At 41.8% G+C, this 14870-nt stretch overlaps 1 protein-coding gene across 2 annotated transcripts; it reads right to left on the bottom strand.

Annotated features, from left to right (window-relative positions):
- Window positions 1–1701: 1701 nt before the first annotated feature.
- map3k7 (mitogen-activated protein kinase kinase kinase 7) lies at window positions 1702–13358 on the bottom strand. Of its 2 annotated transcripts, XM_072440205.1 has the most exons (17): window positions 13257–13358; window positions 13065–13175; window positions 12921–12986; window positions 12794–12839; window positions 12082–12220; window positions 11697–11821; window positions 8486–8614; window positions 8282–8412; window positions 8129–8210; window positions 7902–8032; window positions 7696–7828; window positions 6832–6912; window positions 5439–5506; window positions 4065–4149; window positions 3932–3993; window positions 3626–3741; window positions 1702–3345 (listed from the first exon to the last, which is right to left on the bottom strand). In XM_072440205.1, exons 1-17 carry the CDS (start codon window positions 13341–13343, stop codon window positions 3165–3167), a joined length of 1773 nt encoding a protein of 590 aa, XP_072296306.1. In that variant the 5' UTR covers window positions 13344–13358; the 3' UTR covers window positions 1702–3164. The 2 variants fall into 2 exon arrangements, with proteins under 2 accessions (XP_072296306.1, XP_072296313.1); XM_072440212.1 differs by lacking the exon at window positions 6832–6912.
- Between the last annotated feature and the right edge of the window lie 1512 nt (window positions 13359–14870).

Below are 14870 nucleotides of genomic sequence, written 5' to 3'. Positions count from 1 at the left end.
TTCTTCTGCAAGGGATAGTCTATTTTATGTCATCTAGTTTCCATAGCAACTGCACCATAGATAAAGCCTGATTCAGACACTGGTTTTAAGTGCAGTATTATGTTTTCTTTCAAAAAAGGATGGCGTGCCATTGCATCTTATACGATGAGTTCTGAACGATGGGGAACATGAACAAACCTGCAGATCAGCAAAGCCTATAGGCATTTGAAGAATATGAACTAAGCCTGAGAGTAAAGTTCATAACTGATGATGGTATTGATACTGTAATGTTACATCCACTAAACAGCAACCTCAACACAAGAAAGTACATCAGCAGTAGGACTTTATTGTGCTTCAGCAGAAGACACTACAGCTTCCTTAACCTACGGGGGCAGGTACAGGGGGCAGGTACAGGGGGCAGGTACAAGGGGCAGGTACAAGGGGCAGGTACAGGGGGCAGGTACACGGGGGCGGCTACAGGGGGCAGGTACAGGGGGCAGGTACAGGGGGCAGGTACAGTGGGCAGGTACAGGGGGTAGGGTAGGTACAGGTGGCAGGTACAGTGGGCAGGTACAGGGGGCAAGTACAGGGGGCAGGTACACGGGGCAGGTGCAGTGGGCAGGTGAGAACATTTCTGAACGCTCAAGCCACAGATGTAGTCCACAATTATCTAGACCTGCACTAATCAGTCAAATAGCTTCTCTTAATAGATACTCTTACACTAAAGATAAGGGAACACCACAACAACATGGTTAAAAGCACCGAAAGGTTCATTTTGCATATGAAATGAAAAATATAAGGCCTTACCAGATACTTACCTTACTTAATACTATGATGAGCAACCTCGCTTGCTGGATGCGAGGTTATGTAGATATCGTTGAGCTTTAGTGCCACAATACTGTACAGACTTATACATTTTCTCAACATCTCATCATTAATTTGCTGTTTTTCTCACGCTCACTAAGTAGGTCACACTGAGATGTAGACAGACGTGACATGAGAGGAATCCACGTTGATCAAACTCTACAGATGCACTTTAATGTCTGCAGAAAACAGTCTTTTGAACACGCCTCCTCCGGGTGTTCATCGCCACCTATTGGAAAACACACACTACAGCAGTGCAGTAAACTCTTCTTAACAACTTGTAAAATTACTTCAATTTCATCGATTGAAATACAAAAGTACTGATCACTGCAGTGGCTTTTGATTGTTCTCTTTAGTTTAAATGCCAACACTTGTGTTTATTGTTGCTGAATTATGATGTAAATTTTGATGATTGAGTTACTTTACTGTAATTAGAATATTGCACATTTGTCTTTTCCCCCCTTTCCTCCCCCAACAGCTTCCTGTGTAAGATGTGCAGATTCAATGTCAGGTCTCTGGTCTTTTTTTACATGATCAGGGTTAGTGTGTGGGGGCTTTATCACTGCTCTTATGACAAATTCATTGTCATATTTTAACATTTTAAAAATTGTAATTCTGCAGAAATGCACAATGTAATGAATGAGTTAAAAGACTGCATTCATTTATCATCTCTCAATGAATAAAAACACACTTGAATGTGCGGTAAAGTCCTGTTTCTTCCTCTGCTCAGGCCCATTCTTCAGACTCACCAGCAGGAAACAAATGCAGCACTTTGTGAGCAAGATTATTCTACTTTTCAAGGATCCTTCTTCCAGTTCAAATGAACACGTTAATAAAGTCATAACAGTCAAAGATGAGTTCATCTTCATAATTGAGTTTATTTTTCAAAGTCCCTCCTCATGGTTCACACTGTAGGTCATCAGCACTAACCTAGACAATAAAACAGTGTTGTGGTCAATGAACTCAGTAAACAAGACACAGGGCGAGACTCACTCCTGTGCACTTAAAACCATGACCTGCCATACTGACAAGACATTAAAAAGCCTTAATGAAGGTGAACACAAAAAAGTGCAAAATACTTGCAGGACATAAGATCAGAATTCAAATGTCACATCCAATGGTTCTTTGAATGCATGCTATTTGATGTTGTCATCAGATGTTGCCCCTCTCACAAACGCTTGATTCTGTTTGGCAAGGCTGCATAGACGCTTTCTCAGCTGGCAGCATACATTCACAGAACTGGGAAATCCAGTCTTAAAAACCTGAATTAATTTACTGTTCGGTACATTTAAGCTTTTCAGCTGCGCAACATCTCACATAAAACAAATCACGCACTTACAAACCAGGAAACCTCCAAGGCAACATGTGAACTAAAACAAACTAGAGAACTGTACAAGGAGCTTTTTACTCCATTTGTCCGTGGGGGCATTCACATCATAATAATAATAATTTTGTCCTAGTGGAGAATGAGGGATATCATACAAGAAAAACATGTGAATAGAAAAGACAGATTTGGACTCACAGAAACAATACTGACGCCATAGTTAAGCCGTGGAGAGCGACCTGCAGCCCATCACTTCAGAGCTCAGTTCAGAAGTGTCAGCACGGACACCTTTGAGGAGGGGGCAGATGTGGGATCAGAGCAGGTACAGTGGGGTTTGCATAAAGAGTCCCACGACGCCACATTCACACCCTGCATAAGTCACTTTAGCTGTAAAGCGGTCTCGGTTTCACATTCTTGAAGCTACAGTACAAAAAAGGCATCGACTGACGAGTAGAATCTTCTGCCACCAAATATCAGCCAAATGTGCATTTAAACCATTATTTATAAGTAACGCTTGTGAAACTCGGCATTTACCAGCACTATTTTGCGTGCCCCACTGTGATTGAGGGACTCTTGATATACAAACTGATAGTTCATTTTCTAAAAACCCTCCGACAGTTCTCGCCTCTTGAATCATTTGCTGCTGGAGAAAAAAAACGTGATGATCCACTGGAAAGCATGATGTAGACCAGGCCCCGAGGGCAGCACACAGGGCCCCTACACTACCCACTCACATATAATAAATATTTTTTTTTTATATAGTTAAAACTCATTTATTCTATTCCCTTTGATTTATCTGAATAAATGCTAGTAAAAACTGAACATGTGGCTCCTCTCAGTGGAAGTCCATAAACAGCAGCAGGTGATTGTTTGGTCTGCACCACAGACATGCTGTGATGATGTGCAAAGTTTCTTCTGAGCAGAGATGGGACATGCAGCGCACAGTGGACAAGTCTGCTATAGTGTTACAGTGCACAGAGGCGGGGGAGGGGCTCCATCATGACGTGCCCTGCCTCTTCTGCTGCTGTACGCGGATCAGCTCCAGCTGTTTGTTGCACTTCTGGTAGTATGTGGACAGACTTTTGTTCTCTTCTAGCAGCTTCTTGTGTTCCTGCACTAGACGGGACGTGTTCTGCTGGTCTTTCTCGTCCTGGTCCAGTTCAGCTATGAGTTCCTTCCTGGAGATTATCAATACAAGTTAGAGAGCCTAGAATACTCAAAGACAGCAAGATCCTTCCAATAGTTTTAGTTGGTTACCATGAGGCACACTACTACACACATGAACCTTGTGTGAGAGATTTTAAAAGGCAATATTGTATACACAGTGTCAAAATCCTCTAACATAGTGCTCGTTGTCACTCGTGTATATTTAAACTGCAGTGCCATTAAGCTAAATGAACCACTATGGTAGTCAAGGTTACACTCACACGTTCCATAGTAACAGTGAAGCAGACTTACTTCCTCTGGATGAGCAGGGCAATCTCTGTTTGCACTTTCAGGTATTCTTGAGCCATTTTACAGTGCTGTTCAAACACTGCCATCGACTCTTTGGAGTTTGGACATGGAGCCAGAGGCTGGGAACAAGACAAGTACCATAAATCAACTGGAATGCTACTGTCATCTATTCACACAAACATACAAGGGCAGCAGTGCCGGGTTTCAAACAATCAACTGTGTCATACATGTAAACGCAAGAGATTATTTTTGATCTTTTACATGAAATAAATACAACTAAAACAGTTTGAGCAGTAAATAAAACAGTACCTGCAGCTGGTGATCCAGGGTCAGATAAGCCATAGGAATGGAGTTGTCTGAGCCATTGGAATCTGAGGAAAAAGAGGGTCAGACTGGCATGGTGCATGTACTCGAGAGGAACTACTGAGGGCTGTGCGAATACCTGTGGGCTCGTCAGGAGAGAAGTTGGCGCTATTACCGTGCATCCGCAGACTGGGACTGGACGAGCGGCTGCTGTTCCGGCTCCCCTACAACACAAAGCAGCATGAAACATCACAACACCACGAAATATCACGAAACACAAAACATCACGAAACATCACAAAGCAACATGAAACATCACAAAACACAAAACATCACAAAGCAACATGAAACATCACAAAACACCATGAAATATCACGAAACATTATGAAACACCAGAAAACATCACAATAAAACACAAAACATCCCGAAACAACACAAAACAACACGAAACAACGCCACAAAAGAACATCACGAAACATCACAAAACATGAAACATCAAAATACACCACAAAACATCACAATACACCACAAAACATCACAAAACATCACAATACAACATGGAACATCACAAAACAACATGAAACATCACAAAACAACATCACAAAACACCAGAAAACATCACAATACAACACAAAAAACATCACAAAACCACACAAAACACCATGAAACACACAGTCAAGAGTGGCCAATAATATGAACTTATCAAATGACTGACAAAAATAATTTAACGAAATAATGTGCAGCACAGTGTAGCTCAGGTTTGCAGTTAGAAGTGGAACTTGAAGGCGTGAGAGGGGGCGTCGAGCTGAACTCTGAGCGAACTGGCAGCTACAAAGTGCGCCGGGTTTGAAGTCACATTCGTAAAAGCATCAGAAACGCTCGCAGCCACAGAACACGTCTCAAAGCGTGTTTGAGGAGAAAGCCAGACTTCCCCCTCCACCAGAAGTTTGATCTTCTTCAGCTAAAGTCAAACCAATTGCATATTCTCTGACTTTTACATCCCTGGAGATTTTAGGATGGTGACGATGTTTGTGAAGAGCACGTGACTGAAGAACAAAACTGAAGAGCAACAAAGAGAGCGTAGGTTTCAAAAGCTTCACATGGGGTCAAACTTTGGGTTCTCTTCAACATTCTGGAGATGTGCTGCCATCATAAAAAAAAATGCAGAATGTTTCTCTCAAGGACTGTCATTTCCATTTTTCTTTTAACAACTTTTATGTACATTACAAGGACTTTAAGCAACATTCTAATGGTTTTCCCTCATCGAAAGCTTCCTGAGAGTTGGATTTCGAGGGATTCATGCACGTTTGAGTAATCCTGTAATGTCCAGTGTCCAATAGTCAAAGAGTTTACAGAAAAAAACAAACCAACGACCCAGAAACGCGGTGCTTTGTTGTGATTCAGAGCGATTCAGACGTTTATAGAGTCGTTTCAGATCAACGTTACGCACGGTTTATGACGCTGACGAAGTGGAATATGCTTTCGCCGGTCTGGGCTGGATTCGCTGGACGTACCTGGCCGGACTCGTTGCAGATGGCGGTCAGATCCTGGACAGAGCGCCGCCTCTGAGACTCGCACGTGGCTGCGGAAGAGGCAGAGCTGATCAGACGCGCGCTTACGGGGCAAACAAGCCAACTTTAAAGGGCTGGCCTGCAATCCAAAGTGATTAAAAGAGACAGTTACTGCACAAGTTGCTACAAAACAACTCTAGATCTATTCAATTTGCTCGGCACACACAGCACGGGGTACGTCTCTATCCTGAAACAGTGGCCCTTGATCTCGATTTGTCCGTTTGAATCATGTTGATAATAAATGAAATGTGCTAAAAAGCCATAGCAAAGCGGTCTACTTCTCACCGGAGGCACCAGAGGGCACGAGGGCTCTTCTTTTCATAGTATTAGTGACCAAACATGAAACATTTTTAAACGTGAGAGCGACATAAACTTTCAATATAATAGAACAATGACACGTGCAATATTGATTGTACAATTCCAAATTCAGAAAAAGACTGGAGAATCACACGTTGCAATCCAGAAGAGTTCCCAGAGAAAGGTTGTGAGTGGAATGACAGATATGGGAGATAGAGGTGGAAGCAGGTCATCAGTAGTGCCAAACATGTTTATGATGAAAGACAGGCAAAGACGTTTTTCATTTTGGAGGATAAAAATAATTTGTTCTGCCAGTGTTCCACCTCTACTCCAGTCCCTTCATATGTCAATGCACCAAGAAGATCCTCCAAGATGTTCGCCCTAAATTAACCACGTGAAAGGCTCAGGAGTTTCTCCAAAGCTAAATTTAACATGGTACCACTTTTATGATTAGTTTCAAATCTAGCTCCGACCTTCAAAGTGAGAGAAAAGAACCATTATGACTTTGCCAAAGTTAATGGGTGTGCAGAGGACAAGGGGGGAAGTGAGCCATGCGCTCTGGTGCCCTTGAGGAAGGACAGGTGAAGCACACTGCAGCAGCACACACAGGACAGAGGAGAGGGAGGGTCCACTAAAACCGGCTTTGAATATTTACAACCCTTCATGAGATTCTATGTACAAAAGCATGTTTCAGTGGAAGAGGTGACAACTCCTTAATCCCTGTTGTGTTTTAAAGCACAAAAGACATGACTGTGTGTCACTTCGAAATGTCTCAAAAGAGGCAAGAACAATCATGAATCTGCTGAAATAAATCTAAAATAGAACTTGTTTACAGCCACACAATGTAGCATTCAAATATCTAATGATATATTAAAAAGGCATCTATTAAATATTCTCAATGTATTAATTATGAAAAAGTTATAAAAACAGAAGGGATTTTTTTGAAAAATGAAAATTTTACAGAAGTGATACACAAAAAAGTCATGTCAGAACAGACGTGCTTCCTGACTACCAGCGGAGCCTGGGGGTCCAGTGATACCTGTCACGACGATCTTGGGGACGTCCAGAATGGTGCCATATGAAGCAGTTTTGCGGTGACCTCGTTTATACGGCGGACGTGCTGCGGAGAACACAAACAGCTACTACACAAAGCATGCAGACTAACAGGCCGCACATGTAGACCGTGTGCATCGCACACTGACCGCTGTGTGTGAAGCGCACACTGACCGCTGCGTGTGGAGCGCGCACTGACATGCAGGCAGCATGCAATCATTCAGCCAGGCACAGACGGAGCTACAGCCACATGGACCAACAGTCTACATGAGTAAGGGAACACGGGGAGCAGCACATTCACAGAGCAGGTCATCTCAGGTCAAATAAAACTTAAAATCCCTTGATCTAGTGTGGACGCAGGATACAGACTGGGGGAACAATACACATTACATCGTGGGCTTTCTCCACATAGCCTCCTTTAGCATCAAAAGACATGAATTAGGCAAACGACTCTGAATTGTCAAGTACTCATCAGTGCAATGTTTTGACTATGACGTCTCTAGTGCAGTGACGCTGGAGAGGCTGCACCTCGCTGGACAGCCATGGTCACAGGTGTATACTGGGGAACTTTCATGGTTCTTTAGGATGTAAACAGACTCAAACAGTGGTTTTACCTGATATGCAAAACACCTGGGCTACCAGAAGCTAAATACTGTAATAGGTTCTGTATTCTGTAAATAAATAATATAAAATGCATTCAGCATACATTTCCAAACATATAACGGGGGGGGGGGTACTACAAAGAACAGGGAAAGAACACAGGAATAACCATTGAGGAGCTCTAAATCTAACCAAACTCTCCTCATGCCTCTGACATGCTCCGTTACGTTTCACATCTGTTGTATTTTACCTGTGGGTGCAAACGACATCTTTGGCTCCAGCCCGGACAGGTCTGCGCTCATTCGCTTGTCGGACTGTGTTCTCGCGGGCAGACTCTCCACACTGCCCCCTCTGGACAAAGGCTGGGTCCTCAGCGGGTCTCCCTGAGGGTACGACAACAATCTTTATACTGCCATAACGTTACACGATACAGCGAAATGAGTTTATGCTCCTTGCCTTCGGTCTGAAGTGAGGAGGAAACTGGGGAGTGATCTTGATGGTGTCGTTGCTCCCTTGAGAGTTGCTGTGCTCCATGTTGACATCACTTTTGTTGCTCGTGTTGGTGCCAGTGTATTCCACATAAGAACCTCGAATCGGACGGACAAAAAGCAAAAGCGATTACACTCACAACCAGTGCCATTACATATTTGCTGTGTTCTCAACGCCAATACAAGTGTAAATACCAGAGCTCGTGGCAGAGTTGCTTTGGCCGTCATCTGAATACTGGTAGGGGTACTGCAAGGGCACATCTGATCCCAGGAAGAACTGTCAGATATAAACGTGTTAAGATCATAACGCAGTAAAACACACCTTAAGAGGAAGAAAGTGGCGAGTACCTTCATCAGATGGGTCATGATCTTGACTATCTCCTCCATTGAGGGTCTCTGTGAAGGGTCTTTGGACCAGCAGCGTGTCATCAGGCTCTCTATAGGCTTGGGCAGGTTTTTGATTAAAGGTGGTCTGGTGCCTGAAAGAAAAGTAAACGGGAAAAGTGAGCAAAGTTGCGTTGTGGCTTTTCCTCAAACGCCGCGTGTTCTCACCGTTGTGCACGGCCCACATGATGCGAAAGGCCGGGCCACCGATCTCATCAAATGGTTTCCTTCGCGTGATCACCTCCCACAGAATGATACCCCAGCTGAACACGTCGCACTTCTCGCTGTAATTGCTGCCTGGGAGAACAGAAAGAGACCAGAGCGGCGCTTAGGTGCTGTTCAAAGCAGGGAAAGTGATTGACAAAATGAACTGATAAAGTAATTCTCCGTGGCAAGTTGGAGCGCAGCTTGGGAGCGCACGGGAGCCGTTATGTGTGAAGAGGGAGCCGAGCGGATCTAAGAACTGATGGGGACTTTCTTAATTATTGTGCTTATTAGAGCACCTATTTAAACGCAGCATTTCACACGGATGTAAATTACTTTTACAGGGTTCAGTGTGAGGGTAATGGCTCACTGTTGGCTCACACAGGAGCCTTGGTAGAACATGACTAGACCGTATAATGTCTTGTGCAATATCGTTGGCAGGGGCGCTCTCTGAAGCAGAGGTGGGCAATTATTTTTCCCCAAGGGCCATATTCGAATCCAGGCATGTGGCGAAGGGCCAGGCCACAATCACTGGTGTAACAAATTCTTATAATTATGAAAATATACCGGTAAGCTATTTAATCTATTATTTCATTCATTTCATGTAATCTTGATAAAGGACATGTGCAGACAGTAAAACAATAAAACAAATGGAAAGAGTAACAATTATTTTTAAATCTTGAGGCGGGCTGCAAATGACCAAAGACAACTTTGAGAGCTGATGCACATTGTACTTGTAAACAGTGCACATAGACTTCTGAACTGCCGAATACAGAAGTGTTTTACTATCTACAGATTGTTGCCTATTTTTTTGCCATTTTAGAGTAAAATGTAGCTGCATTAGATCTGAACAATTTATAAAAATATCCAACAGCAATTTATCTGACAAACATTAAAGGTGGTATGGACGATTTTTTTCAGCAATATTTTTTATCATATTTCCTCGTGGCGTGGATAAATAATTAGTCCTGCCACGTATCAATCATAAAACGCACCTATCGCTCACCTGCAGCCGCGTCAGGCTCGTCCCCACGTTTCGCGTGCCTAAGCGCATGGATCTATCATAATATAGTTCCCTCAGTGTACGGGGCAAAATGAAGACGGTGAAAGACAGTTCGAGCTGACGCAGAAGTGGACAGAAATCTACGGGAGACGAGAGATGTGATGCGCTCCGTTGCGCTAATAAACAAACGCACGTGTGTGTTGTATCAGTCCGCACAGGGAAGTGCGCATTCTCAAATCGCCGAAAAATCGTCCATACCGCCTTTAAGATTAGGTTTGCAATTTATGCATTTATGTTTTATAGTTTACAGATTTAGATAGAAGTGCACATTTAAACACATGCATTTGCAACACAATTAGAGCTATAACTGAAATATGAACCGCTAAACAAATACAAGAATAAGTGTAAGTGTATTCCAGCATATAATGGTAGAAGACAAAGCCAGTTTATGGGATATTCTGTTGTTTGCAGAGGATTTTAAAATCATTTTTTGGCCTGTAGGCTTTATTAGACAGGAGAGGAAAGTGTGAAATGGGGATGAGAGAGAAGGGAGGATATTTAACCTGGCTCACTCCAGATTGAGTTGCGTGTCACTCTGAATCGAGTTCTTCACATGAATCAATCTAGAAAGTCTCACTGAAAGCCGGCGGAATGTAAAAAAAAAAAAAAAAAACTTCACTCTGATTGGGTCACAACGGAAGCAGAAAAATCTTTGTTGAATCCAGTGTTCAGAAAAGCACAGTCCTCTTTCTCATCCACCAATGTAAAAAGAGCCATTATGTGCATGTTTTTGAAAAAGAAAATAGTCCGTATTTCTCCTAAAAATGATCCAGTCCTGTCCATGTGATTGGCCCGTTAAACCACTGGTGCAGACTGCAAACAAATCAGCTGGAGCCTAACAAGATGGACTCAAGAGTTCGTGAACTCACGAGAATTCATCTTGGCAAAGTTAGACGATATTATATTAAGTAAAAATGGCAGTGTTTGGTATTGTGGCTTTTCAAATTGCAATTTTGATTTGACTGAGCTATATCTTGCAGCCCTAATTACCGAGAGCCGTGTGTGTAATTAACCATCAATGTCTTAAAATGCCAAATTAATGATAGATGTAGAAAACTAACTTTCGTTAAGGTGAAAGAGGAGAGTGCACTGACCAGCAAAGCAAAGACAGATAGAATCACAGGTAGTTTGTTGTGTTTCCCGGGACAGTCATAATGTTACGAGCTTCATAGAGTTCACAGAGAGGGCAGGTGTGCACAAGAGCCTTGTACTTCAGCTCCAAAATGATCAGACCTTATTCATTATAGCTGCTCCCTCTCGCCAAGAACATGCCTCACAACGCATTAGAATCCCAAAAGAACACATACTCCACAGCACAGTGTTCCAGGGGAAATAAAACCATACTAACTCTTCATTCATCTTAGCACAATGCCTCCCAATGTTCCACCAGTGAAAACAAGGCACTGATGATCCATCAGCAGCTAATGTCCTAATGCAGGGAGCCTGGCAGTTAAGGTGAGAGCTGGGACACACAGGGCTTTGGTGGACGGCAGAGCTGAATCTATTATTGAGAGAAGCATCAAACTATTTGGTCTTTTGCTCAATCTGGGTCAAATTTAGTAAAAATCATGGTTCTTTAGCAATCTATATAACTGACTAATAATAACTAATTGCTTAATCAAAAGAACGCTTGCTAGATTAATCAATTCACAAATAATTGTTAGTTGCAGCCCTATTGGACAAAGCCTAATGCATAATGAATGATACAACATTCCCTTTACCACTTTATCTAGGCCTAAATGTATTTATTAAACTTTATTTTACAAAGTAAAAACCCACTGAGATCAAGACCTCTTTTTCAAGGGTGACCTGGGGACAAGTGAAGATGTAGCAGCACATACATCATAAACACATTTACACATTTAAAAGAGACATTTCAGAAAGATTATAATATGTAAATATTAACTCAAATATCAGTTTGACAGTTTAAAACCAAATTCATTCTGATTACAAACATAAGATACTGTAATACGCAGCCGAGGAATGTCTTTGTAATGTGTCATTAAACTGAATGCGTCATTAATCCCTTTGTATACTTTGTCACAATGTTACTTTCTCCAGAAACATTAACACGTGTGAAGCATTTCTACTACACATTCCAGTCATAGTTACCTTCAAATACTTCTGGGGCCATCCACGCTGCACTGCCTTTGTTGTTAGTCATGTGGGTCTGAATATCACAGGCTGTTCCAAAGTCACAAATCTTGAGCACTGTGCCGCCGGCAACCAGGAGGAGGCTGAAACAAGAGAATTATCAAACACTCCAGTCTCATAGATTAAGTGTGTTCACAGCAAAGTGTTCAAAATGATCTACTCTAAACTGCTGGTACTATACAATCCGTATCATAAGAATTTAAATAACAATTTCAGGAAACGGTCAGTGGTTTCAGTGAGGGCTTTAAAACTTGCAGTGTGTTTTGTTATTAAAAATGATGTATGTAGATAGTGGGGCCAAACTGCTATTGTTAAAGCATTAGAAGATTTGAGGGACACGTACTTGGGTGGTTTGAGGTCCCGGTGAATCAGTGCCTTTGGTTTCATGCCGTGCAGGTAGGCCACTCCCTGGGCACACTGTAAACACCAGCTCATGGCGTGAGACGCGGTGTAGAAAGGGAGGGGCTCGGCGCCGTGCAACACTGTGGACCAAACAACACAACAAAATGAAGCAGGTTCAGAAACAGGCAAACACAGCAGCAGTATAGACCTTTTCCTGCCTTGAGTAGCTTGTATAGACTTATATAATGGGCTCATGCATACAATGTACATTTGTCACACCAGCAGCACATTTATTGAGGTGAGTGGGTTAAACGTGCTTTAAACGTGCTTCTACATACCCTTTTCTTACTCATCACACATCGTTATTAGCTCATAAATCACTGAACATGTACTGCTTTTTAGTTTATTTGCAATTATGGCGATTATTTTAACTTGAAAATAGTCTGGTAGGCCAGGCTACTAATCTGCCAGCGTCCAGTGGCCTACAATCTAAGGTGAAGTAAAACATTTTTAACTATTTGATCTAGATAGTGCATTATTTTCACACCATCCTATCCTATATACTATCATATTTAAAAAAAAAACTGAGGAAACCGCTGTTGTTGTTTTTGGGCTAAACAAAAATAATTAGATTTGATTAATTCCATGTTTCACCACTTTTTTATTATGATAGAACACAGCCTGGAGCTCTACATCAGAGAAGACGGACGTACCATTGTACAGCGATCCGCCTTCAGCATATTCCATAACGAGGCAGACCTGAAAACACAAAAACACAACACGTTTCATCCTGAAGCATCATTTACACTTACACACACACACAGATTCAAAAAGACTTACAGGACTATTGCATGAGCCGTACAGCTTCACGATGTTGGGGTGGTTTACACGGGACAGTTGTCGAAGCTGAGGGACGGGTAAACAAACATTACCAGTCTGTTCAAACTGTTCAATTCAAGAAAAGCAATGACCAGACACTTTTACCTCAACCACGAATGCTTTACGCTCAGATTCACTCTCGATTGTTTTAATAGCCACATCATTGCCTTTCCATTTGGCTTTACAGACGACCCCGAAAGCCCCCCTGCCCACCACCTAAAAGTGTCCAAACACAGGGTTAACAACACTTTAGGACAAGCCATGTTCAATAGATCATATTATTGGGAAAACACACACCTCTTCCACCTCAATGTCTTCATAGTTTATTTCCTCAAAAGGATATCCAGGTGGCGTTTCTAACATCTCGGTAGAAGGTAGAGACATTCGATATTCAGCTCGTGAAGTCACTTACTGAGGACAAGAGATGTAAAAAAAACATGAGTGTTCAGGAATGTGCAGTGTGCAACTTCACGACAACGACTGTGACTCTAAAAATAATGTCACTTATGCTTTTTCATAGAGATGCATCAACTTTAACAGTTCTGAAGCACTGTCATGCTGAAAAAAACATTTAAAATAGATCTAAAAAGGAGTGGGCGAACGCCAGGACAGCTAACTAACTAGCACAGCTTATCGGTACTTGTAATACCATTTGCACAAGTGGGATTTATAATCGATCAGACTACAAAACACACTTAGAATATAATGTCCCGCTCTGTCTATTCGTTGTTTAACGTGCCCCGTTTTTGTAGACAACGCACAATATTCCAATGTTTTGAACTCACAGTAAGTTTGGGGGCTGTTGTTAGCCGACTGGCCTGGATGCTAACGGAGCTTTAGCTGGAATTAGCCATTAGCTCGAATCCAGCCCGTCGCAATTTGTGAGCCGCTTCTTCTCTCTGGACATGAGGAGATCTTCCACGGGTCATGTGCGGGGAATTAAAGGCTCGTGTCCGGTGCTAAAAACGATACTTGTAGATCCATATGACAGCCGCGCGTAACTTTTCCATAACTCATCTGACAAGCCTGAGTGTATTTTTGATTTTTGAGCTTCGCAGGAGGTTTTCTCTTCCGGATGTGTGCGCTGCGCTATTACGTCCCTGCGATCCACGCCCGCTCCACGCTCCACGGAGAGGCTGAAGGTAAAATAACATCTCTTTATAACTATTTATTGGTTTAAGATTAAGTAAGAAACAAGCAGTCAGCAAACGAAAGTAAAAACTATTCCAGATATTTATCTACCTATTTTTTTATTTGTTGAGCAAACTTTATTTCCCTTTTACAAAATAATACATTTATATTACTGCTATGGGCATGGGAACTTTTCTTTGGTCATTTTGTAATATTTAAATGACAGAGATCAAGCGTGAAGAGTGACGTTCACCAAACTGTCAGAACCTTCAGTGCAGCACATACATGTCACTATAGTGTCCATGTGCAATACTGACATAACCATGTGCAATACTGTCATATTCATGTGCAATACTGTCATATTCATGTGCAATACTGTCATATTCATGTGCAATACTTTGACATAATGTCAATCATCTTGGTGCAATATTCTCTGTCCATATAACAGCTGTAAATAAGAGTATTACTAATGTTATTATTATTTTTTACTTTTTATTAAGAGTGTAAGAGGTTTTTTTTTAATTAGAGTTTTATAAGATCTTTTCTATTAAGAGTGTTTCAAAGTTTTTTTTTTAATAAGTTATCTGTTCTTTACTATTTACTTCTGTACCTACTATGTCTTGCAACATTGTAATTTTCCCATTGCGGAACAAATAAAGGCTTACTTATCTTATCTGATCTTATGTGTTGCAATCGAATCAAAAGCAATTTCAATGGTTTTGCAAACAAAATCTCCTCTTAAAATGTGTAAAGCTTTAGAACCCTACAAAAAGGAAATGC

The sequence above is a fragment of the Eucyclogobius newberryi genome, unplaced genomic scaffold, assembly GCF_026437365.1.
Source record: "Eucyclogobius newberryi isolate DKJ021-1_F unplaced genomic scaffold, fEucNew1.0.hap1 SCAF_1, whole genome shotgun sequence".
Taxonomy (NCBI): domain Eukaryota; kingdom Metazoa; phylum Chordata; class Actinopteri; order Gobiiformes; family Gobiidae; genus Eucyclogobius; species Eucyclogobius newberryi.
The sequence above is the reverse complement of the archived record's forward strand: the minus strand, read 5'-3'. Positions and strand labels throughout refer to the sequence as shown.